The following is a 26,303-nucleotide window of genomic DNA, read 5'->3' on the forward strand; positions in this document are numbered from 1 at the left end:
GTTCTGAATAAATTTGTATTAATCAGATCCTTATTTACATGGGTTAGAAATTTGTTTTCCAATTACTTGTTCCATTGAGTCTAAGTTGCACACATTCATCAATGAAATTAAGCCTTGTAAATCTGATCTACAGCTTTTCCATGGAGGAAAGTAACATTTTTAAATATTTCCTTTCTATTAATGCCTTAATTCATTTCATTTTGAACTAATTGAGACACTGTCATTCTGCTAATTATTGTATTAACAATTTAACACATAATGTTCATAGTGTACATTTTATTATTCCTCTCATAAATTCAGTATTTCCATTACAAGAGGTCAGAAAGCAGATTCACAACAGAGATACTACAAAGTATTAGTACGAAGTACGAAGTAAGGTAAACATAGGAAGAGGCATTGCAGAGGTACTTTTTAAAAATTATATTTATGTTTAACATTGTGTTCCTAGTCTATATTATTATACATTCATTAGTCTGCAAACATACAGATCAGATGTACATTATAATATATCATTGACTATCTGTGAGAAGTAAGAATGAAATATTTTCTTCTTTATATACCAAAATACACATAAAAACTTTACAACAGTGACACAATGTTGACTTCAAAATACTTTTTTTTTTTTTTGCTCTGACAGTGCTAATTACAACTTGGATAATTTTGTTTTATTTTATGTAGACGAGAACAAGAATGATGTTGCCAAATTCTTAGGTGGAACAGCTAAATAGATTCAACTGGATGCAACATTGCACACACCTCAGACAGGTAACAGGTTCCTGGAATTGTATATGGTAACAAAGATAATAATTACCTAATTGAACAAAAGCTAAATAAAATGCATACTAATGCAAAAAACTTTGTAATAATTCAAAATAAGTAAAGTAATAAAAATTGAACAGGTGAAATTGTATTTAAAAAATCTGTAGTGTTTCAATGAAAAGTGTAGTCAGTAGGTACTTTTTTAATGGTTGACCTGAACAGACAAAATACCAAGCATTGTCATGCTAATAATAAACACTTTTGTTGAAGATAGACTTTGGTCAACAATGTAAGGTAGATGCAAATCAGGGAAAATAGGAATGACATAAAAATGAGACTACCAATTGTTGAGCCTTTGAAAACACTTTCTTACAGAGGTGCATATTTGAACTTTGTGAAATAAAATGCTTTGGTATTTTTCTACAAAAAATATACACAGATCTCTATCAGATTAAATTCAAATGAGAAGAGCCTCTTGCATTTCAAATTCAAAATGTGCCTATTGATTAAAATATGTCTTCTTTACAACTTTCCCCGCCCTATAGCATTGCAAAAACATGAAGAAAAAAAAATGAAGAGTTCATAGGATGAGCCATGTGTCCAGTAGTTTAACCTTTTTGTCGTCTATGATCTTGCTGTTTATCCCGATTTAACTCAAAGAGAGATATTTGAAAATATACTCTATCATCTTGGTGTCAACTCTCTATTCACATGAGTCCATTGCATCGGTTCATTGCAGCTGGGGTCGGGACATTCGGTCCTGATCGCATACCTCCTCGTCCTCCTGCCTCATTGAAGCCACTTCTTGTAACTACAATTGGAATTAAAAAAAAAAAACATGATCATAAATTTTATTAGTAAAATAGCTACATCCAACACACATGAGTTAAGGATGGATGAGGATGTTGGTATGCAAGTACTTACATGGCAAAAAAGAATATCTAACATGATACCAAGAAGGCAAAAAGAAGAAGAAAAAAGATTGTTTTGATGTTGCAACAACTTAATTTCATTCCAGCTCAGACAAAAGCTAATTAAAGAAGCAAAAAATTAATAGCTGGTGAAAGTCAATACTGAATCATAAGTCCCACACAGATGATTTGGCAATATAATCACACTCTTACAAATTCTAAAGCACAATAAGAGAGATATAAAGCCAAGTGAAATGCTTACGAGTGGAGGCCATGAACTCCGCCCTCCATCTGAGCAGACATGGTTCTCTTCTCAAACTTCAACTCTCCTGAATACATCATCGACCTGCTACCCAACACACATAGTGAGAACTTGCTAAAGATTTCACACCACAAAAAGTTCAAACAAATTAATTCATAAAGCATTCGTATTGACCTTAAAATCGACAAACTTCTGGCTCCAATGTCCTGGCAGCCATGTTGTATCCCAGCAATGAGGTAAGGAACAAACTTTTGCACAGAACCTTTATCTTGAACTGATCCTGAGACCCCTTGAGCTACTTTCACCTTATCTCCCTCACTGGGGGGGGCAAATTGAAGAAACATAGAGAAAATATTTTTGCAGTATTTTAAAATAACAGTCAATTACATCTTTATTCAGAAAAAAATATCTGTTCTTTAAATATGCTTGCTTAAAGCAATTGTTAAGTGGTTTTGTCCTACAGGCATCAGTCACCTACTATCCACGACAATGCCGTAAACATTTGTACCTAAAGTAACGCTTTTGACTGTTATTCTTCTCCATTGCATCCAAGGAGCCCATTCCTCTGTATTTCTTCAGACGCACTCCATCTGAAAAGAAATATTCTCCAGGAGCCTCAGTGGTTGCTGCGAGCAAAGACCCCATCATCACTGAAGAAAAAATCAAATTGGACAACACTTTGGACCGAAGTTTTTTGGCAAAGAACATTTTACTCAACAATGTCCACAATTAAACACTTCTTTTGCAAGATGGGGACAATCATTATTTCCCCACTTAACCAAAGAAAGTGGTAAATATTTGGGACTCCTGCCCAATTTCTACCCGTAGACGCTCCCAGGGCAAGAGCTTTCACCACATGCCCTACTGTCTGAATGCCTCCATCTGCGATTACTGGTACTCCGAAACGTCGGGCATATTCTGCAACTTTATAAACAGACGTTCCTTGAGGTCGTCCACATGCCATCACTGAGGAAGAAATGAACAACATAAGACTGAAACAAGTAGGTGACATGTAAATGATGTAGATCTTTGGGAGTGTTTCACAAACTCAAAGCGTTTGTTTGTTTGGTCATATTTGGGTCATCAGCTTTATATTTTTACCTTCCTGGGTAATGCAGATAGAACCACAGCCCATCCCAACCCTCAACGCATCCACACCGGCATCTATGAGGTTTTTAGCCTGTGCGGCTGTCACCACTAGAGAGAGACAGAGGAACAGAGAACAGCTGAAAGATGAAGGAAACAAATGTGGTCAAAGTGATGTAATTCAGAAAGCACAATCACCATTTCCTCCAATCACTTGCAGATCGGGATACTTCTGTTTAATGTAGTTTATCATGTTGATCTGATAAACGGAGTTTCCTTGAGATGAGTCCTGCAATCAGAAGATGGATCCAGAGAGATAGAACAGGCTATTTAATTTTACTACATGCTTTTGTCTTTTTATAGTTTTCTAGAAAACATGCAACATAAACAACAAAGCACTTTTATCCATCTTAACTTTATTAGTAATCAGTTGAATTTCATTGATGCATCGTGTCCTGTTAAATGTGAATTTAAAAAAAAACTCTCAGCTGCAGCCTTGCTGCACCCAAAGCGTCAATGAGCACAAAGCATTACTTTAAATAAATGTATCTGTAACAAATAGAAATACATTAATTCAAACAAAAAATAGAGATATTGATAATACTTTTAATATTTAAGTCTAAATTGTAATTTCTCATTAAGAAGTTTTCTGTTTTTTCTTGAAAAAAGTTTATCTTTAAAATACATGATGTCATTACTCACAAGATAATTATTATTTCTTTAAATACCAGTTCCAGTATAACTGTAAAGTTTTGTGATATTCAAAAGAAATATATTTTTCTCTATATTACTTTCTGAAAATTACAGAATTGAGATTTTCTGAACTATTTCATAATTAGTTTTTGACAAATTTGTCACAAAAAATGTTAATGATACCAATAAGATGTATGACACTTAAAAGTAATTAATGCTACATTTAATACTGCACCATTTTTGAGCGTACCTTAACAAATATTAAGTCATCCACCAAAAACTGAAACATGTAATACTCAAGACTCACCAGAACCACCACATCCACTCCAGCCTGCATGAGGAGGTCCAGTCTGTATTTGTCGTCCTCCCTGGTACCAATGGCGGCTCCACACAGCAGTTGTTTGCGCGAGTCCTTGGAAGCCAGAGGATAATCTCTGTTTTTCTTCAGGTCAGTTCTTGCTATGATGGAAACAAGCTCGTCGTTGTCATTCACAATGGGGAGCTTTCCTGAAAAAAAAAAAAAAATAATAATAAAATAAAATGTTAAAATCAGTAAAACCAGGAGATGGCTTTCATAATCCTACTTATTTTCTTAGCAGCAGAACCTTTTGAAATTGTTACCTTTCTTGCTTCGCTGCAGTATGTCGTTAGCTTCTTTTAGCGTGACTCCAGCTGGTGCAACAACTAGGTCTTCCCTTTTTGTCATGGCCTGTATTGGAAAATATTTCAACTGTAAAGACAGATTGATGCGTATACATCTTTTCAAATGACAGCATAATGGCTGTAACATGATATGCTCACAAGAAAAATTTGTTCCCATTTCAAACGACTCGAGACCCACCTCTTCCAGAAGTTTCTCATAGTCCTTCTCGGACAAAAAGTCAATGTCCCTGGAGGCCACGATGCCAACCAGCTTACTGCCCATCTTGCCTGTTTCTGTCACTGGGATCCCAGAGAAACCATGGCGCCTCTTAGCTTCAAACACGTCACCCACTGTGTGATGTGGGCTCATTACCACTGGGTCTGTGATGAAACCTTGCTCAAATTTCTGGCAAAAAAAAAAAAAGTATTCACATCTGTGTTTATTCACAGTGTAGCTTTGTTGCTATCCATGCTGTGAACAAATAAAGTCATACTTTATTTGTTGGCATATTTTATTTTTATAATGAAAGTTTTTGTCTATTTTGACTTATTTTCTCATTTTACCTTGACTCTTCGCACCTCATTGGCCTGGAATTCAGCAGTGCAGTTGTGATGGATTATTCCAATCCCTCCCATCAGCTAACATCAAACAAGGAAAAATAAATACCCCATTAGATAAAAATGGAACATTTATTTAGGTAAGCATGCAGGTCAAGAGCATATTTTATTCAGAGCTGCTGTGACCAGTTCTTGCCCTAGAGACTCTGTGTCATGCATGTTTTAAGAGGTGTGTTTTCTCCTTAGCTTGTCCTCAAGATCTGCAGAAGGATATGACATGTTGATTTCAATAAAGTGTGCAGAACAAGGGTCCGAGGTTCAGAATTGAATACTTCCAAAAATGATGTACTGGTGCACGCATCAGAGTCTTTGACAAGAAAATGAAGCTCATCCTAAGTGGATCGAACACGCAGAGTGATTGTTTTAAAGCATTTACATCTGATGATTATGGCTTACAGCGGATGCAAGCTTGAAATTTGTTTTCCTCATAAAATGTTAGTTTTATATAAGAAAATAGATGTGAAATGTCTGTTTGCCAAAAAGTACATCAACATCTCTGGCCAGGTCTATCTTTAGTTTGTATTACTGCATCAATGTTTTGTCTTTATGAGTGCCACAGACACTGATGAGGAAGTGCCTGAGGCTGAGGCACTTCCTCATGAGGAAGCAAGCATGACTTTAATTGCGGCATTCAGCTTATCTTGATTGGTTCGATGTCTCTCGTCTTCCTCTAAGCAAACTTCCATGTTCCTGTATAAGGTTCATATGGGCAAGTACAAACGATTTCTGAATGAAATTTGTGCCCATGGGTTTAAGGTCTGAAAATGTTCCAGCCAATCAAGGATAGCAATACCAGGGTAATTAAACCAGACACAGGCACAAATCATTAAAGAAAACTTGGGACCATTGAGACACTGTTCTGTCCTCCTACTATGCAATATATTAAAAGAGTTAATCAAAAATCCTTTCATATATGAATTTGCTGTCTTAAAAAGAAATAATTTTGGGCTTTCATCTGATGCAAACCATACAAGTAATTCAAACAAATGCTTGAAGTATATCTCTATGTGTGGCATGATTCCATATAACATGAGTTTTGCTTTAAATTTCTTTTTTAACTGATGTCCCAATGACTTGAGATGCACAGTGCATGTGTTTAGAGTCTGTACTCACTGCCATGGCGATAGCCATGGACGACTCTGTGACTGTATCCATGGGTGATGAAATGAGTGGAGTCTTCAGAGTGATCTTTCTTGTTAGTGCAGACGTCAGGTCCTTTAACATAAAATAAAAATTGTGAACCATAATTTCACTCGGTGACCGTTTTCAAAACTGCAATGGAATAAGCGTGAGAGCCCGTTTGGACACACTGAAGGGTTATTTGCTGGGTTTAGCTCTTAAGTGCTAAAAGACGCAGGTGTGTATGTGTGTTTTGAACACCTGCTAACAGGCAACCACCCATGTGACCAGGCATAAAATTAATTTAATGTCCCAGCAGACCTTGAAAACAGAGAAAGGGAAATAAATAACCCTCTGCTCATATGTTTGGGACCACAAACCTCAAAATTATCTGAACAGAACCAGGAATCTTGTTGAAAAGATTCTAGTTTTGGTACATTTCTATTAGTTTCAGCCAAAATATTTTTCTTGCTATGTCAGTTCCTGAAACTGCTGTTGTGAAGGAGATTGCAGTAGTAAACTGACCGCTATCATACATGCAGTACTCACAAACAGGGCTTTACAAAGGTATCTATACCCTTTGAACTTTTTCATATTCTGTCATTCTACAAACAGCATTCTGTTCTTTATCAACATTTTTTGAAAGACCAACAAATTAACCAACAATTGGGAAGTAGAAAGTAGAAATACATAGCTTTCTGTCTTTGTTTTGTTTTTTTAGAATGTCTGTTACTTGTTTCTAACTGGTTTGCTCATTAATGATCTCTAACAAACTGCATAGACTGTTTTCATACGAGGACATCATTAAAAAGAGATGGACTCTATTATTTAGGAATTATGTAGAGGACTGAATATATATCTGTGGCGCACTTTGCAGTTTTTTTTTGTAAAATATGTTTATAACAATTATGTAACACTCTGTGTGAGTCTGTCATATAAAATACCCTCAAATACATTGGTGTTTATGATTATAATGTGAGCAAGTATAGAAAGGAGCTTAATGAGTATCAATACGTTTGCAAAAGTTGTGTGACATACAGTAAAGGAGTGTTGTCTATAATAATCCATATATTTAAAATTACTCACCACCTCATCAGACGTGAAATCTATGAAACCAGGGAGGATAAGGAAATCACTGAAAATGGAAAAGAAAGTAGATAATAGTAATAATAATAATAATAATAATAATAATAATAATATATTTAAAATGAGTAAGACTGCCCAATGTCCACAAAAACAAATACAGTAGTTCAATATTTGATCAAATTTAGCTTAGATTTAGATTTCCCTTCTTTTACCATTAAGCTCTGAAGTTGAAAAATTTAACATATTTTACCTTCAAATTGCTCCAGGTTATACATTTGTGTTAAATAATTTAACAAGTAACTGCTTGCACCACTTACTACACATGAAAAGCAGCTCATGCAACCATTCATCAGTCATGGATGTTTCATTAATATAATCTAAAAATAAGTCATTTGTTCTTTTTTGCAAACTATCGCAATAAAATTAACAATGAAGTGAAGCTCTATTTTAATAACATCTCTCTCTCTCTGCGTTTCCCTATTTTTCTGTCACACGCAGACACACCTCCACAAAGGAAGCTACCCCGATAGCTATGTCCACACTAAATTCCTACCAACACCATTATAGACACACACAGACAAGCATACTGCTTTTAAGCGATGATACCACTCAGAATCCCTTAAAGTACTATTACTCGTTTTAATCCTCCATTTAAAGCCTAAGCAGATGTGTCATCACTGCAAGTTTTAGCTACCATGAAACTCATTGCATAAGTCTGCGCTCGCTGCAGGTGGTAGTGCTGTAGAAAGCATTTTTACAGTAGTCTCAGTAGGGTAGCAGAGTGTGTGCCTCAGTAAAGTCTTACTTGTACGTCAGCCCATCTCCAATAGCAAACAGCTGTTGTGCTGTGAGTCCATCCTCTGGTACATAACCTGTTCCTCCACTGATCAAGTAGTCCGCCATGCTGAAACACAAACACATCAACTGAACCTGCCACCTGCGACATCTTGACAAGCAACAACGCATAAATCAAACATTTCTTTGAAAACGAATAATTCAGATTCATAAGTAATTTGACAGATTGCAAACGGTCTGACAGCAATAACAATTAAAACCTTTACTAAATCTTTATCATTAATTGGTGTTTATTTCTGTCTTGACCTCTGCGTAACTCTTGTTGTGCCTAGATCAGGAGTGCAGACAGGAACACATCCCCGTCAATGGAAACTCCTTCTACATACTCATGACGGCAGCACACCAGGTAAGAGGATTTGGTTGGCTGCCAAGGTTGCTGATAAATAGATTGGAAAGGGAAGTGGTTGTTGCCAACAGAAAGTGAGAATATTTCAATTACTTATCCTTTCATGGTACTACGCCTTGAGAGTAGCTACTGTTGACCGAAAGTAATGATGACTCAATGTGGACACTGACCTTTCTGGTTCATATCCAGCCTGGATCCGTGTAGCGTTGTACCTCTGGGCTGCAGTCTCATGTCCGTGTCCATATGACGGCGGGTAGGCATGAGTCAAAAAGGAGTGCTGAGACTGCTCCCCGTCTCTGTTTGAGACGCGAGGCCGTGCTGGCTCCATGTCTCCTACAATTCTTCTGTAATCAATCTGGTAATTGTCCCTGTCACTCTCTCCAAAGCGGTCATATCCATGACCTTCCATCTCTAGGAAATCCAGCTCTGTGACCTCCACACACACACTTCTCTTCAGTTTTTCTTCATACAATTAGAATCACGCTTTGCACTGCAGGTAAACATTGGCAGACCTCAAGAGACAATCCATGTGTTGTTCAGTTGATTGCATGCTCACACCAGGAAGCTTGTTCTTGTTGCCACTTAGTTTACCCTCTGAGCAGCAGCTTACCCAAATTACAAGATTTTCAGTTTTGCAGAGATATACTTGCGGCTTAAGTACGCAGTATCAGTAAAATACCGCTTGAAAAATGTTGTCAGTTATCAGGAGTGTTCATATTCCAGTTTGAAAACACTCCATCATGGAAGGAACCAAGGCCATCAAGCAGGAAAAGGAGTATTTTTTCCTTATGAAGGGATGGTAGTGTCAGAATCCTCAGCACACTCCCAGGTGGAGAAGTTGAGCCGTGTTTGTTTTCCCTCCAGCCTGGGAGCTTCTCTCCACTCCGTCACCCTGGTGGCTGCTCAGCTTAACTCTGTTTCTGACTGTAGCAGACGTCACTCTCCCACAAAGAGGATTGGGAGCATTAAAGCAGGATGGGGTGGAGTGAGATAGGTGTGTAGGGTGGAGTAAGGAAGCAGCACCAAGGAGGAAGGATGGGCCCAGATTACGCTTTAACACTTTCCCCCCTTGAAGGATGAGAGTTCTGCAAATGTGTGAATGTCAAGGCCTAGTTATGTCTCACCCCCAAATTGAAATAGAGAGAAAACTAGTGTCTGCATGTGCGTGCTCGTTAAAATACTATCAGACATGCTGCCGTTAAAACTGGACATACCCATTATTTGAATCTTAACGGAGATGTTCCCAATATTAAAAAAACAAACAATCCGCAAACAACTGAACAATCGTTGCCATAAAAAAATGAGATATAAGAGATTAATTTTGCCCTCATTCCTCTTTTCCTTTATTTTTTGGTGAGGTTTCAGTCATTTAAATTCCAGTAAATTAAAGTGCAACAGGTGAGTGATTAGTTTTTTTTTTTTGTTTGTTTTTTTTTTCCTACCATCATCTACAGTTGATTGACTAACTGTGACAGTTATAGTTAGGGATTCAACCAGAAAAGCCTCTTACAACCCTCCTTCTCCATGGCTCCACAGCTCTTTTTCACACCCAGGTGGAAAAAATAACAAATAGCATTTGACGCTTTTTGCATTATCTTAATCCTGATTCTAACATTTAAAAATATTCATAACCCTTGAGCTTTTCTCACATTTTGTCACAATAAATTTTTACCGAGTTTTTAATTATTATTATTAGTCGTTGTAATAGTAGTAGTAGTATTAGGATGTATTTCACCTCACAAATACCTAATTGTGAAGTGAAAGGAAAAGGAATTCTATTTTAAAATTTAAAATAGAACATGTGTCATATATGTTCAATCTTTTTGGATGCGACTTCACCGGTTTTGCAATTCAAGATAAGAAGGATGGAAATATGTTGAAATGTCAATTTTAAACAACAAATCCTCTCCTGAATTTAGATCTGAACTTTTAATGGACCATTTTAATATATGTTTTGATCTGAACTATCCCTCCCAGACGTTTGGCTATATTTTGAAGGTTGCTATAAGCCTCTGAAATGTTTTTTTCCCCGAGATCACCAGGTATTTTATTTCCTCCATCTTCCAATCAGCGTCTCAGCTGAAGAAAATCATACCCACAGCATGATCCTGCCACTACCTTAAGTCTCCGTCCAAATCCTGTTTCTTGTAGAGTGAAAAATAGCTTTCCATGCAGGCCAAAAACTACATTTTATGACTCATCTGACCAAAGCAACTTCAACCACATATTTGATGTTTTCTTTTTGCCTTTCTTCCTCAAAGGCCACACCTGTAGAAAGCATGATTGCTGTGTGACCAGTAGACATGCATCGGCGGCTTGTTTTATAAATGTCTGGTTCTTCAGTTAAGATGGATGTTCATGTTTTAGTATTTTTATAATTATGCTGGTTACATTTTCCACTTTTCAGATGTTTGAATACAGCTTTTTATTGTCACCTGCCAACTATAAACTTCTTTACAATCTTATCGCTGATACTCATTGCCTTCTGTTTTCCAATAAATCTCAGAGAACTTCACAGAACAACTGTATTTATGCTGAAATAAATGACTCACAGGTCGACTCTGTTCGGTTACTAGCTTCTGAAAGGAAGTTGGATGCTCAAATATTTAATTAAATTCAGCTGAGAAAATATGGAGTTTTCTCTTTGGAAAAAAAAATAAAACATTTATCTTTAAACAAACATGACATTCATTTTATTTGCAAAAGATCTGAACCTTAAACGCTCACTTTATTGACAGTATTTTTATTCATTTGTTAATTGCATGGCTGCACCAACAAATAAAAATAGAATCATTTTGATAAGTGAAGCTTAATTACAGTTTTAGCTGCAGGAATAGCATTATAAAATATTGGGGGAAAAAATACTGAAACTTTAATTTTTACCTTTCAATAAAGATATTGAGAATTTGTAAATTGTTTAAGCAATGAATCTCATTTTGCTTTAAAATGAGTGTAATTTTGGATATTTGATACCTGTTTTTTTCTTAAAGTGCCCCTGGATGGAGTCTTTGTAAATAATTTAATACATTTTGCTGCCTTAAATTATTGGAATAAAATGGAGCAGGGCTTCTGCAGATGTAGGTTTTTCCACTTTTGTTAGGGATAAGACTACATAAAAGAAACAATGCTTGTCAGAGATGCTAGCTGGAAACCCTAAGTGTCAAACAGTTGATGACATCTTGTATAAAAAAATCTTAGATTTATTTGTAGACTTTATACAATGAAAATGAAACCAAGAAAAAATGAAGAAAACCACACACATCTGATGCAGGAATGCCTCAACTGCCACCTGAGGAAAGAAAAGGGGAAAATAAAAATCTGAACAACATAAATAAAACCTTGCATGACTAATAGCAGAAAATCATACCATGACTGTTCAGAATATTTGGTTCACGCTGTTTCAAGGCATCATAGAACGCAACTTTCACCAGGTCTGATGCACGTAATGACTTGTAGAGCTCCCTCATTTTATCCTGGTTTGTTTTTCTTGCCTCAATTTCGGAGTAGGTTTCTTCTTGGATCATCCCCATTTTCAAAAGATCCCTAGCAATTGCCATGACTTTGGTGTTTTTCTGTATTAAAGTATCCCTCATGTCATCAACAATTGTCACTGTGTGTAGTGTTTTGTTGCATGCAGGAAAAAAAACAAAAAAACATGATCACCATCTCTTTATTTCTTCTGCTTTTTGACCCAGAAATTCACAAAAATGCTACAGACCTTTTTCTTCTTCTGTTAAATCGTCAGTTCCAACTAAATTGGATGGTTGCTGAGAACAGAGAAAGCATGAATGTTGAGTGACTTACAAATCACTATGAGGACCATAAATGTCCAATCATTTCACTATAGCTGAAAAAAAAAAGTTAATTAAACATAAGGATGAAATCTCTCTTTGGGTTTGACGACTTTCAGGCAAGGTGACCAAATACAATGATACTTATAGAACAAAATTAGCAATTGATTTTGTTTTATGACAAAACAGCTTCAATTTGATATTCTTTTTTTGTTTTAATGTTTTCTCTTTCATTTCAAACTCACATTTAATAAAACTAGATAATACCTGTACTGTATCTGAGGGATGATCAACAACATCATTTGGCACTTCATTTTCTAAAAGAGACAGAAAGAAATGCATACAATTTGTGGGTTGTAACACAGCCATGTAGAAGCATTGATCAATCTACCTGGAGTGGGCGAAGGAACCAAGTCTGCAGAATTTGCCTGAGAAAACTGGCTGCTACTTCCTGACTGCTGGAAAAGAGAAGTAAAAATTATTTATCAGCTGCAAAAGAAGAACACACACTTGTAAACTTGCAGAACATATATTTTTTTAGAATAAATGTTAAAACAAAATTACATTTTGTTCTAGTTTTGATAACACTTTCTGAATGGCCGCACCGATTCCAGCCTTGTGAACTGAGAAAATCGGTTCAAGTTTTTGGACGATTCCTAAAAGAAAAACAAGTTTGCGTTTTCAGATGGTATGAGCTACCAAAAGAATCATGTAAATTATTAAACATTTACATAACTAATAGATTAACATAAAGATTTCAGTCCAATATGACAGAGTCAATGCACATTCTTGTTTCCATGACAAACCTACTGATACCATTAAAGTCAGGCCTGTCAGATGGATTTTGTTTCCAGCAACTTTCCATGAGCTCAATCACTTCTTTCTTCTTATCTTTCTCTTCTTTCAGGCAAAGACTGACATCAGGTCGGTCTCCAGCTTCAATCCTATGTTTCACAAGACTGTCTGGCTTCCCTAAGTATTCAAAACAACAAAACTGCATTCACAGGGATAAATGTGGACATATATAGACATGTATGTGGAAATGGGTGTAAACTATGTTTGCAATTTGAAGTTTGATGCAAAGCAAATTGGTTATTGTAATTTTGCCTAAGAAGGTTTTTAATTATGGGAAAAGATTAAAAGATAATCACTGGTACCTTCATAGGGTACATGACCGCTCAGGATGGACCAAAGAAGGATGCCGTAGCTGAGTGAAAAAGGGCAGATGTTCTAGATTACAACTTAGTTTTTATCTAAACACATCTGGAGAACCAAGAATAGAACATATGTTTGTTTTATTGTTGAACATGTTTTAATGGTAAATATGTTTTTCTACTTAAGCCATAGACATAAAATGTGTGCCATACAGCAGCTGTCAGAGTTCACACATTTTAAATTGCTAGGGTTTTGTAATATACACAGAAAAAACATCTAACTTTCTTAGCTTTGATAGGACAAAAATCCTGAACCATTCAACAACAAATATATTATGTTAGCAATTAAAAAAAAAAGAATAAGATCAAATGCTAGGAAAGTCCTACTGGGACACCTAAGCTTTAATTGAAGTTGATGTGAACTCAATGGGAACTCAATAAAAATGAACACTAAAACAGAATCAAAAGGAGTTTCAGCAAAATATTAGTTTATAGGTTAGCACAGGTGTACAATCAAATTACAGTAGTTTTTTTATGTCTGTCTGCTGAAAATACAACAGTTTTTTACATGCAACAAAGAGTATATGTTGCATTAAATGTAATTTTAATGGCAGGTGTACACTTACAAGTACACCTGAATGTTGGTATCGACCAAAGCAATTTAAACATGTAAAGACATCAAAGCAAATTTCCATAACTTAGGTTGTTTTGAACAAAGTGGAACAGCAGCAGAAAACCACTGAACACATTAAAAATGCAAGTGGGAGAAAGCCAAGAACACAGCTGAAATCTGTCAGCATAAAGTTGTTAGAATGATCTAATCAATCAGCTAATTTAAACAAAACTGACAATCTAACAACAGAAGGGGAGAGCAAAATTCATTAGATGAGTGTCCCAGATGTGAAGTCTGTTCGTGTGCAACACCTGGTCAGTGAATGTTTTTACTTTCCTCATACACATGCCTTGAACCCATGACAAAAAAATATTTTTCTACTAAGTAGCAAATAAATATTAGGAAGTCAATTGTCCCCTTTACTCAACATCATCTATGGGTTAATTTGTTTTGATTTCTTTCTGTGAATCAACTGGGTTGCTACCAATTTAATTTAATGTCAACGATCTCATTAGATAGATATCTACTGAGAAAAAATAAATGCTTCTGTGTCCAGTATTTCTTTCGCCATTTGTATGATTAATGTTGCTGTTGTTCAATGCTTTTCTTACCTGTAAACATCAAAAGAGCGAACTATTTTAGAGTTTAGAGCAAAACCTTCAGGTGGCATGTATTGTATTGTGCCTGGGGGATATCCTTCTGATTGTCCAGAACTGGACAAAACACTCATGGTTTCCCTGGAAAGACCAAAGTCGGCCAGCTGAGAAATGCAAAGGAAGAAAAACAATTAAGTTTAATTTCATATTTGCTGTAAACAAAGAACCTTGAAAGCCTAGTATTTTACCTTGGCATTAAAGTTGTTATCCAGCAGAATGTTGCTTGGTTTTAGGTCGTGGTGAACAAAGTTCTTTGAATGGATGAATCGCATCCCTTTAGCCACTTGAAAGGCCAATCTCAGGGCCAGTGGCAGTGGTGGAGGGCCACTCAAGTCCTTCTGCAGGGTCTGAATACTTCCCCTTTCCATAAACTCCATGACCATTCCCTTTGGAAATTCTGGAAACTTATTTCCGTTGTAAATCCCAAAGACTGTCAGAACAAACTCAGAGGACATTTTTGCCAGACATTCAGCCTCCTTGTACAGTTCGTTAATGTTTCTGAAAGGAGAAACCTAAATCATCTAACAGTATATATAAAATGTTTAATGTCTCAGTTATCTACAAAAATGTACAAAATACAATACATATGACATAGAATTGCGATCAAATGGATATACCCTGGATTCCGAAGTAGCTTTATGGCAACAAAGCCTCCGTCTTTGCGCTTGACCTTATAGACAGTACCAAACCCCCCACTGCCAATCTCTATCCACTCTATGCTCTCATCGAGGTCCACATCACGACATATACTGCTAGGCAGTGCCATCTCCTGTTGCACAAGGGTAGCTAGAAATCTCAGAGTCTATAAAAAAGAGTGAAGAGGATGTTTAAAGTCTTTTAAAAACAACTTTGGAAGTAATTGCCTCTTTCTAAAGTGAAAGCACTGCAAATATGCTGACTGTGGAAAAATGGAAGGAAGCATTTTCTTAAAAACATTGTGTTTCTTTGAAACAAAATAATTTCTACTTACTGTTTTTCTGCTCTACTATAACCACATGAGTGAACTGCATGGAAATCTTAGAGAAAACAGACCGTACGCATTCTTGTTTCCTGTTTCATTTTTCATCTGTCGTTGAAACTTGAGCTAAGAGGTGGGAACACTGAGAAAACATAACTCCTCCCTCCTGTGAGTCACTCTTCTGTAGGAAATGTGAGAAGATAATTCAACACTTGACATTAAAATTAGACACAAACAAGCTTTAAAACTTGTTTACTTATTTTAATTTGTGTGAGTAATTGAACCTGGACTATGAACTCCTTTGTCTGTACAATCATAGAGGGCATAAACACGGAGACAGCGCTCCCTCAGGCGACTGTAATTCTACCCAAACAGTGAGAGGAAGTTTATGGATTTCCTGAGTAGTTGGGGTGTTGAAAGGTTTTTGTTTTTCTTTTTTTTGTTTTTTTATGGGAGGAAGTTTGTTCTGGAAGCCTTTGGCATAATGCAGCGACACATGTATGTCTGAAGACAAGTAACTTTACCACACCTTAAATCTAAAGTGCAAGCTCAGTTTCCTCAAATCAAGCAAAGGTCTACTGCTACTAATATGAGAAAATGAACATTCAAATCAGACAAACTCTGTTGGACCAAAAACTTGACAATGAAATCTCAGATTCCTTTGCATCAGTGGAATTCTGACACAAGATGGATAAAATATATATATATATATATATATATATATATATATATATATATATATATATATATATATATATATATATATATATACATATATATATTCTGACAATGACAACAGGAACTGTTTGATAAATTATATAGCTCACCATCCAGGATGCTATTATATTAAAAAGACAAAAAAAGTCAATTACTCTCAATTACATAATTGCATATCCAGGCAAAAATTAGCTTTTGCCCCCTTTCCTTTTGGTAGAGTTAGCACTGTATGAAAATATAGTCACTCAATACTGGCCTTTGTTTTAATCCACCAATTACTGCAAAATCACATTATCTTCATCTGTGTGTAAGCTATTTCAGCTCTGTTCAATTCAATTTAATTCACTTCATTTCATTTCTATTGCACCATTTCACAACACATCTAGAAAATAAGAAACAAAAAATAAACCCAATCATACAGATAAACAATTACATGCATTCTAAAATTGTTCTAATTATTAAACAATGCAATCAAGTTAGGTTTACTGTTCAAACTGGTTAAGAATCTTTGTATATATAAAGAAATCCAGTAAATTGCATCAATTCATTGATTTGCAGTGTCAATTCCTCCCCCTTGAACAGGTAGAAAGCTCCAGCAGAGCCTGGCTCAGTGCGACCAGCTTTCTGCCACCACCAACAAGTGTTTCAGATGACTGGGCATACACACACAAAAAAAAATAATATAATAAATGTCATTGTGTAATAATATGTCTGTTTAGAATCTCTTTTAATTAGTGTGCTTTGTAAGTCTTGATGTATCTGATGCATTTCATGTAATTTTATGTGTATATGTGTACGGGTTGTGTGTGTGTTAGCAATGCATGATACGTGAGATGCTGTTTTATGAATGGAAGCATTGAGGCACGTTGATGCAAAGGGTTCTTTGATCTTATATTTAAATTTAAATGAAAAGATGCTGGAGGCATTCTGTTCTATTCTAGGCAAGTTGTGAGGTTCAAATAGCTTCTTTAGAAATGTTGCATTGCTGACAGATATTGATATGTCCCTGATCAGTTTCATTTTAAAGGTGTTCTTATTTTTTTTTTTTGACTAGCAATAAAGCAAAATAAATAAATAAATAACAGAAAGATTGAGTTGGGTTGTTTTACCAAATAGGCTAAACAGACCCAAACCTTTTCCTTGCACGTCTCTATAGCTTTCTGCAAGCTGTTTTCTGTGCGGCCAATGTCAAGGATAACCTGAAAAAGGACAAAATGAAAGTGCACCTCTGCATCCATAAAGCAGATTCTTGTTAACACAGCACTGTGAGGGTAAAATTAGCATGCCCAATCACAGGTGTAACACGCTCTATCTGAATGGGCTAATGAGTATTCCACTCACTGAGAACCGCCTTGTTCTCTCAGAAGGCGTCGATAGGCGCAGTCTGCTCCTGCTCTCTGCGTTTCTGTTTTCTCCCCTCCCTCTTCCCCACCCACCCTCGTTTACGCTCAGTTCAGCGTGGACCTCTCTCACCAGTGGCTGCTCGCATCGCAACATCTCTCTCCTCCTTTTTCCTTGTTCCCATCACACCTCTCCTCTGAAACTCTATTCTATGCTCTTCTTGATCTGCTTCCCTTTTGTTCGTTTGCTGGTTGGCTCAAGCCAACGATGCATAAGACAGAGGATTGGTGAAAAAGGGGATCTCAGAGAGGAAAGCTGTGGAAAGCGTTTATATTCCCATCACAGGGAAGGAGAAGTGCTTTAGATTGGGGAGCATCACTGTTGCAAGGCAGGTTGAATCCTGCAGAGCAGCCAAGGACATTCCTGGGCAGGAGCAGGTAGGCAGATGAACCACGTGCAGGAGAGGAAGTGCTTTGTGTTGTGAGGACAGCAGACTGGAAACGAGAAGCAGACGGCAACAATTAGAAGGAGGGGAGCACTGAGTTAGAGGAGCCCCAGTCACAGGGGGTTGAGAAAAAGGGTGTGTGTGGTCCTCAGGGAGGTTTTTAAAAGTGAAAGAGGAGTGAAAGTGGGTCTACTCTGCCCTCAGATTAAACTGGAAGAAGGGGGATTGCTTTCCGGACAGTTCGAAGAGGCATAAGAAGACCAAGGGGTCACCAGCTCTCCAGAGACTGTGGGATTATAATCGGAGCAGAGAGACAGCTCCAACCGTGAGACTGAATAGCGGCGGGCTGGTTGAAAATCTTATTTTTTCTGGAAAAAGGAAGTCTTCTTCCAAAGTCAATACTCAAAAACGGAAGACTGAAGAAGGGTTGGAGGATTTCTCTAGGACATTAGTGACCATCATTCCCTTTCAGGACAAACCTCCAGGAGGATCCCATCATGGCTGTCCAACTCATCCCCGAATCAGCTGTGAGTTTACTCATGGTAAGTCTCAGAGCAGTATGGAGCACTGACTCTTTCCAGGATGTTTTCTGATGTCTTTAACAAAAAACATTAAGGTTGTTTCTGCAGCATCCAGCAGAATCTTTTCAAGCATTTAGAACCCATCCACCTTCCTCAACATTGTGTTTCTACACACCTAAGAAACTTTTCACTCATCAAGACTTTGGTGACAAACCTTAAATGAGTTTCTGATCAGAAAGACTTGTGCTTGTGCATGCTTTACCAAATATTTATATTCCTAAAAGGACAGATTTCAGATTTAATAACACCTTTCATATGATTGGATCAAATTAGTCTCATATAGGAAAGGTAAATGTTACCCTTTAAACCTTACAAGAGGCAGCTTCCTCTGTGACAGGACCTAATTAATGTTCCTCTTGTCCAGATGAGCAGTATAACAATGGCAGAGTCGTTTTGCAGTACATCTTTTCTAGAGATTTGGCTTGGGTCAGTTGTATGATATCTCGTAATTTAAATGTAAAACCCGTGTGTAAAGAAAATTTGTACATGGAAGCATGTTCGGCTCTTCTTCATTCTATAATGTGGACATCCTGCGATCCCAGGGGGGAGTCACGCATCGCTGCTCTACCTGCTATTCCCACCTGTCAAGGCTGTCTGTTACTATGGCGATAGGCCATGCAGTCCATCCTGGGGTGAGACAACACGGTTAGGAGAAATGCAGGGCAAAAAAGTACATAAACACGATGGACAGGTCATTGGAGGAAAGATGAAAAGGAGAGTATCAGGGAGGGGGGCAAGAACAGAAAATAAAGAAATGGAAACAGGGTGCTTCAGAATCAAGAAAAGTGACAACTTACAAGAGATGCTGTCAGCATTTGATTGCTTCCCATCAAAAGTGGGTCTGCCTGAAGTGGTTTTGGGGGTTTTTTTCAGCATGGAGATAAAAATGGGTTCAACTGACAGTTTGTTTCCCCTGAGAGCATTTTTACTCCTCCGCTGTGTACGTTTGGCATTAGTATGGGAGCTGCTCCCAAGCAAGTGCTCTTACTGTCATAGTTGACAGCCTTTAAATGCATCTCTGTCAAACCTGTTTCACAGCCATTGTTCCAGTCGAAACCCCTTCATTCAGAGCCATTCTGCATTGCACCAGCAGCCAGTAATCAGTGCTCTTCAGAGAGGACACCATTTGATCTTTTGGTATTTTCCTTGGAGAAGCTTTCTGATTCCCCTTCTTGGATTTTCACTGAACAGGGATCACATGCATAGTTTTAGCACTTAGTGATTTGTTTGCAAAAATCGGTGGCATTTGCTTTCACACTGACACGTTAGCTTGAACCCATCTTAATTATTAATGGGGGAGGGGGAATGCTAGCCAAGATTAACATTGATCATGCTTCCTGCCTCACTGTGCATTAATATTTCAAGTAAATACGTGATTACTGCACAGCAGTGATTGTAGAGCAGCAAAGATGGATAGATTGTGTGTTATAGATAACGTGATTATCTTTGAGATTCAAAAAAGTTTAGTTATTATTATCATTATTTGACAAGAGCCATAGTTTGCTCAGAACAGAGGAACCCTTATGCATAGCCAAGAATCAAAGACATTATTAATGTTAATGATAATAAGAAGAATTACGGCACAGTTATAAATAACAATAACAACAGTAAGGTTAAGCAAATATATGATTGGTTTTTCATTCAGTTAGTGTTCATATCTCAACTAAGTTCACTGGTTATCAAAAGTCCAATCAGTTTTTTTAATGTTTCCAATACTAACAATTTCCTTGATACTGTCGAGTGGGAGATGAGATCAAGTATGAACCAGCAATATACACTCAGCGGGGATCATTTAAAGATGAAGAAAATGGCAAAAATGACAAATATATAAAACAAACTACGATTAATTTCTCATCTTCATGTTGTTTGGAAATAGCTTGTGAAAAGATAGAGTTTCTCTCCTATAAAAATTTAAGCTTGCTTTATATCTAAAGCCTGTCTGACTCTCAGGTGAAGAGAAAGTAATTGTTGTAATGGTCTAATTCAGTCTTTTGTTATCCAATTTGATTTAAGAGGGACATGGAAATGAATCAAGGGAAACCCAGAATGTCAAACTCGACAGGATACTTTGTCCAGTTCTAGTATCAGACTGCCCACACGAACATGGTGAATGAGTGTCTTGTAGTTCTGCCTTTGGTGTTCTTCTACCTCCACCTGTCTCAGCTGGAGACACAGTCGACTTTTCTGCTCTCGCAGCAGTTTTGCCAGAAACAAACCACTCTGAAACAACCAGCTGTCCTGGTTTGCCTTTATGCTGCTTTTCCGGTGGAGGTTTTTCATTTTGGATTCAGAACCGGGTTGTTAATGAACTGAAGTTGTGCTCAAAGTGGTATTGGATGCTTAAACACATGACTTGCTGATTTTATTTAACAATGCACACTTTAACCCAGTGTCTGGTGTAAATAGCAGTTCAATAGAAGTCTGACTTCCTGAAATGAGAGTTCAGTTTTGAGTCTTCATAGCACACTGCGTATCTTCTCTCCAGGGTATAGCTATGCCCTGCAGAGGACTCATCAAGAGGTACTGACCAAATCACATGAAGTTGATACGTTACCTATTTTGAAATTACGCTTTGGCATGTTTGATGAGAATTAGGAGTAAATAACAGTAATGACTACTGACAAAAATCTGGAAAAAAAAAATGACATAAAATTTTCGGTGTGCCTAATCCGGGTTTTAACATGCACCATTAGCCACGATTTGAACATCGTAATTGAATTTTAATTAAAAGACATCAAAAATAGAAGCACATTTGCTGTCAGTGTTCTGTTTTGCCGCATGTTTCACTTAATTTTCTAATGATATTAATCTCTCTCGTCAGTGTTTTTGTTCTCCACGTGCAGGGGGGAGCTGATCAATATTTATGTTGCATTTCTGTTACACTTGGCCTTATACGCTGAAATAAAGCAGGATAAAGTGGAATCCTGACACACTCAGGGGCTAAGTGGATTATCTTCATAATGCTGAAGGCTGTCTGCTCTGAATACTGTGAGGGAACAGCGAGCTTTACAATTCCTACTTCTCATTCTAATTCCTACATTTGACAGATCCTCTAAGGTACATGACATCCATGCACATATGTGTAGCTACTCAGTTGTGAACTGCACCATCTTATGTGTGATTTCCATAGTCAACGTGGCGCTTTAGATGCATTTGAATATTAAAAAAAAAAACAGCTTTACATCTGTCTGTATGTTGTTGCCATGTCTCTTCATTGTTTTTCCTCATTCAATTACCCTGCTACTGAGCATGCAGACCAGATGACTCAGTGTGATCAAGCCAAGGGATTCAGCACTAATCAAATCACCTCTCTATGAAGCGATGGGTGTGTGTACATGTGACTTCATGCATACAGCATGTGTGCAAAAAAAAATGTAAATAAATAACAAGAACATCAAAACAGAAGGTCTAAATGGTGAAAAAATGTGTGAGAGAACACATGTGTGGAGCATTAAAATCCTGTTTTATAATTTTGATCTAATGCGCTGTAAAGGAGCAGCCTGTGTACAAACAGAGGAGGACTGAGGAGGATGGGGGAGGGGTTTCAGAATGAGATCATACTGAGATAATTGATTACTGCCCTGTAACAATGGCAAAGAAGGAACACTCAAACAGCATTTCATGTTTGTCTTTACATATAACAGAAATAATACGTCCTACTTTTGGTATGTTCAGCTGGAAAGGAATTAGTTTTTAGTGTTAAACTGATCGTATTTTCAAGCCCAAAGAAAATGTTCTAACTGCTGGCACACTGAAACCTCACAGAATCCCCGATAATCTTCAGCTACTGATTTAAGAAGCTGCATATCTTGCATAGATTTCTGTCCTTTATGGGTGATTATTATGAAGTACAGGCACAGATGGCATTTCATTATTGCCATTTTGTTAAAAAATGATCCCTCTCAATCTGACGCTTTTGATTTTGGGACACTGTTGCTTCCCCCCACCCCACTTTTTTTCTGTTTCTGATAAATTTGTCCAGTATTCAGTATGTGATGAATCTTTTATAAGAATCACATTATTGTATGCCCCCCCCCTCCCCCCCGCTCCCCTCGCAAAAGCTGCAGTGTGCCTGCAGAACAGTCATGCTTGAGTGATGTTGGGAGCCAGTGTTGCTGATGTCAGCTAACTAAAGCTGTGGAGTAGCTGCAGGAGAAAAAGAAACACTTATACGTTACAAAGAAAAGCCATTGAAATAATATGGCAGTGGTGGTTTTTGTTGAAATGAAAAAAAAAAATAGCCCACAATGTGTTGTGTTTTGTTGAGTAAGGGTTAAATGTGTTGTACTGAAGGGGGCAACACTGCACAGCTTGTTGGGAATCAATATCTAGAACCTTTACAGCATGGCTCTCGACACTCAGGCTTAGTCCTGATGCAAATTATAGGCTTACATTGCACATCTATATTTTCTCCCATGACAATAAAGTCACCAAAGATTATTTTGCGACATAAAAAATGCAAGGCAGGCACAGCCATACAAAAGAGATCAAACAGTGTTAGCAGTGAGATCAGGACTGCCATTTACATCTGGATCACATGTGACTGTCGTAGTTTTTATGGATGAGGATGGACACAGAAACATAAGCATTGCTCCTTATAAGTCAAAAACTAAATTGAATTATTTACTTTTAACTGTCTTTTTCACTTCTCACGTTCAAGAAAAGGTATTTGTAACAGCAATAACGGAGAACCTTTAAAAATGGTGAACGTAGCCAAGTAGCAAACACCATACATTTGAATTACATCAGTGCTTTGGGTTTTGTTTTAAGTGAATTTATTTTCTGATGACAGGTTCTGGACTGGAGTCCCGCCAAAAATGCGAGCTTGCATGTTTTGATGAATGGGATGTTTTTTTTTTTTGTTTGTTTTTCCTAAATTACCTTGGATTTTCCCAGAAGGGCAAAGGACCTCCAGAATTATCCACTGAGGTCTCATTATGTTACGTAGCTGCTGCTTGTTGGGGAACATTTTTATAAGTGGAGAATGTTAAGAGGTAGAAAGGTTCACTGCAGTAGCAATTTATTTCACCTCTTTGGCAGTTTTCTAACCGTGCAAATTCTGATTGTGCTTAAATTAGCCTTTTTGAATAATGATGTAAAGTAATTTTCCATAGTTTACATACAGTAAGATGGAAGTAAATGAAGTTGTATGCCTCCAATAAATTAAATCTACTGAAATGAAGTTGCTCATAGTTATTTTGGTTCGATCAAAAGTAATAATCTTTCGACTATCCTAAAAGGAGCAATCAACCACATGACTGGTATTGTAGAGTCTTCTGCAAAAAATATGGCATTAGATCAAATAACATTTAGACCAATAAATATGGCATTATGTACTATGGCATTATCAGTTGTTAGTACTAGATAACTAACAATTTAGTTACTTTTACAATTATTTATTGCCTAAGATTTGTTTTTAGGTGAATGCGTGGGACAAAATGGCAACAATTTTGCCTTTCATGACTTCAAGAAAAGTAAATCCCTGTTCAGTTGCATGTTTGATGTCTGATTTATCTTTCTCTATTGTTTTTGAGCCACATAATCTTCAAATTTGAGTTAAAACTGTGTCTGTATGTGGCTAAAATAGCACAGCACAGTGTGATTTGTAAATGCAAGGCATCACACTAACACACACAGACAACATTTTTATCTTACTTAAGTTTACAAAGCTTAAAATGTTATGAATATTAATTTATGTTAATTTCTTTAGCAAAATGTTGTGTTGAATATTTAGTTTAAGTGATTCACCATGATCTGATATTGATCAAACCTTTGATTTTTCCACTAATAGGATTTGAAAGCTGTCCCTGTTCACAGCTATTCATCAGACTGTCCAACAAGATAAAAGCAAAACTAAGAAATTCTGCTCTAGACTATATTTGGTTGTAACCTTTGTGTTTTAAATAAATTACCAATGTCATTTTTTTGTCTTATTTCTGTTTTTACTTTAATTTCTGTTTAGTTTCACCAAAGTTCAAATAAAATTTGAAGACTTGAAGGAGCAAGAGGAATGCTTGCATGTATTAATGAATAAATATTGGGTTGTGTGCGTGCGTGCGTGCGTGCGTGCGTGCGTGCGTGCGTATGTGTTTGAGACTAAATCTTGCCCTTAAATCTTCTGTTTATACTGCAGTCTGTGTAAGGACTATTGATTGGCTGCAAAGGCGATAGGGGTTTCAGTCCTAATTGACTTCATCAGAGCTCCTTCTGGCTTAGCTATGCTCTTTTGTGTGCAAAGAAGGTCTCAGGTGTGACTGTGTAAAGTGTTTGCAGTGTGTGTGTGTGTGTGTGTTTTGTGTAACCTCTCCTGCATGTTAATCTGTACTGCAGTCTCGCTGTAAGGTGTGACAGCATTTCTTATGGGCTTAAAGGCCATACAGATGTATGACAGCTTTGTTAGCTGTGCTCATTGTGTGATCCAAAGACAAAAGTCAATGGAAACCACATTATTATGTCTCTGCATGAACACCCAGGCAGAGGCTCATCAGTCTGCTTGTGTGTCGTTTCCTGAAGTTCTCCATCTCAGCACTGTCCACTCTACAGATAATCTACACCTTGTAAATGTAATTTCTGCAGTGATACATGGCATTATTTTTTTTTCCATATACAGTATATGGACCAAAGTGTGTAAATGTTTTCAAACTATAATATGAATAATTTATTTATCTTTAGCAAATAAATAAACATGTAAATAATTTTCTTTTTCCTACATTTATTTCCCTCCCTGTTTATGTTTAAGTAACAAATCAGTAAAAGATCTTTCAGATAGCTGCTTCCACTGAAGCAGTCTTATGGCATTTATCTGAAACCTGCCATATGAAAGTCAAGCTACTGTGGAAAAAAAAAAAAAAATTCTCTCACATTATTTTAGTTTAAGCAATTAGGGTAGCTCTGCTGACTCTAAGCCAAAGGGTATGTCATGCTCCCGGAACAAAAGGTAAAATGTCTGGTGTAGGATTAGGCCTTTTTGGTTTCTTGACTTATCAGCTTCATTCTAGTGTTATTAAGCTGAATGCATAAATAATTTACAAGCCAATGGCAGTGTCAGATTAGCAAGACGCCACCTGTCTTGTGTGCCAGGATGCAGGTTGATTGTAGAGGTGGAGGGGTGGCGGAGTGACATGAGAGACTAGAGGCGGGCACAGAGTGGTAGAGCCACCAGGCGGTGTGATTGGCTCACCATCTGTCCCTGCGATGGAGCAGATGTCTGAGTAGAAAGACCCATCTCTGTTTGCTTCCAAGTTCAATCTATGTCCCGCCTCTGTTGCTGCGAATGGCACTGTGGCCATTTAATGGTGTCCGTGTGTGTGTGAGTGCATGTGTGTGTGTGTGTGTGTGTGTGTGTGTGGGGGCGGGGGGGAGGTGTGTGTGTGTGTGTCCGCAACAGCATTTGCGCATCTGACATTTCCCACTCTGGCTGACAGAGGTCCCAGTGGGGCTGATTGTCCTCCATGTTGACTCAGTAACCACCGAATAGGACCTTGACATAATGACGAGCTGTCTTGTTAACAGCTCCTAACAAGATAGGCATAGGCGGAGAAAAGCTGACAGGAGGATGGCCTTGCACATCATACATGCAAGGTTATTGGATGAAATCTTTGACAAGATCAAAGACTCCAGATTCAGTAACTTAAAAGTGATTTTCAGAAAACATCAGTCTCACAACTTCC

General features: G+C 37.3%; 2 protein-coding genes across 5 annotated transcripts; both read right to left on the minus strand.

The window, feature by feature from the left end:
* Window positions 1-261: 261 nt before the first annotated feature.
* impdh1a (IMP (inosine 5'-monophosphate) dehydrogenase 1a) lies at window positions 262-10,969 on the minus strand. The gene is made up of 15 exons (XM_088006301.1): window positions 8,548-10,969; window positions 7,982-8,080; window positions 7,177-7,225; window positions 6,085-6,186; window positions 4,918-4,992; window positions 4,553-4,759; window positions 4,333-4,420; window positions 4,019-4,218; window positions 3,217-3,307; window positions 3,034-3,129; window positions 2,755-2,898; window positions 2,441-2,582; window positions 1,933-2,250; window positions 1,684-1,700; window positions 262-1,570 (listed from the first exon to the last, which is right to left on the minus strand). Exons 1-15 carry the CDS (start codon window positions 8,784-8,786, stop codon window positions 1,467-1,469), a joined length of 1,971 nt encoding a protein of 656 aa, XP_087862427.1. The 5' UTR covers window positions 8,787-10,969; the 3' UTR covers window positions 262-1,466.
* A 587-nt stretch (window positions 10,970-11,556) lies between these two features.
* LOC106906322 (receptor-interacting serine/threonine-protein kinase 3-like) lies at window positions 11,557-15,718 on the minus strand. 4 transcript variants are annotated; one of them, XM_088006300.1, is made up of 12 exons: window positions 15,562-15,718; window positions 15,209-15,393; window positions 14,780-15,089; window positions 14,547-14,695; window positions 13,326-13,375; window positions 12,985-13,140; window positions 12,733-12,824; window positions 12,560-12,623; window positions 12,436-12,485; window positions 12,096-12,144; window positions 11,745-11,987; window positions 11,557-11,666 (listed from the first exon to the last, which is right to left on the minus strand). In XM_088006300.1, the coding sequence occupies exons 2-12, from the start codon at window positions 15,355-15,357 to the stop codon at window positions 11,656-11,658; spliced, it is 1,323 nt and encodes a 440-aa protein (XP_087862426.1). In that variant the 5' UTR covers window positions 15,358-15,393; window positions 15,562-15,718; the 3' UTR covers window positions 11,557-11,655. The 4 variants fall into 4 exon arrangements, with proteins under 4 accessions (XP_087862426.1, XP_014827063.2, XP_014827055.2 ...); XM_014971577.2 differs by having other exon boundaries at window positions 12,560-12,626; XM_014971569.2 differs by having other exon boundaries at window positions 12,979-13,140.
* Window positions 15,719-26,303: the final 10,585 nt, after the last annotated feature.

The sequence above is a fragment of the Poecilia mexicana genome, unplaced genomic scaffold (assembly GCF_051168715.1).
Source record: "Poecilia mexicana isolate PSO_F unplaced genomic scaffold, ASM5116871v1 scaffold_6, whole genome shotgun sequence".
Lineage (NCBI taxonomy): Eukaryota > Metazoa > Chordata > Actinopteri > Cyprinodontiformes > Poeciliidae > Poecilia > Poecilia mexicana.

What these genes read in the sequence shown, in the direction of transcription:
- impdh1a (XM_088006301.1), bottom strand. Translation starts at nt 8,786, where the DNA reads ATGGAAGGTCATGGATATGACCGCTTTGGAGAGAGTGACAGGGACAAT. An exon ending in ATTTCACGTCTGATGAGGTG is followed by an intron (nt 6,187 to 7,176) that starts GTGAGTAATTTT and finishes TTTATGTTAAAG; the next exon opens with GACCTGACGTCTGCACTAAC. An exon ending in GCAAGTGATTGGAGGAAATG is followed by an intron (nt 3,130 to 3,216) that starts GTGATTGTGCTT and finishes GTCTCTCTCTAG; the next exon opens with TGGTGACAGCCGCACAGGCT.
- LOC106906322 (XM_014971559.2), bottom strand. Translation starts at nt 15,357, where the DNA reads ATGGCACTGCCTAGCAGTATATGTCGTGATGTGGACCTCGATGAGAGC. An exon ending in AAGCTACTTCGGAATCCAGG is followed by an intron (nt 15,090 to 15,208) that starts GTATATCCATTT and finishes TTCTCCTTTCAG; the next exon opens with AAACATTAACGAACTGTACA. An exon ending in GGTTCCTTCGCCCACTCCAG is followed by an intron (nt 12,486 to 12,559) that starts GTAGATTGATCA and finishes TGTCTCTTTTAG; the next exon opens with AAAATGAAGTGCCAAATGAT.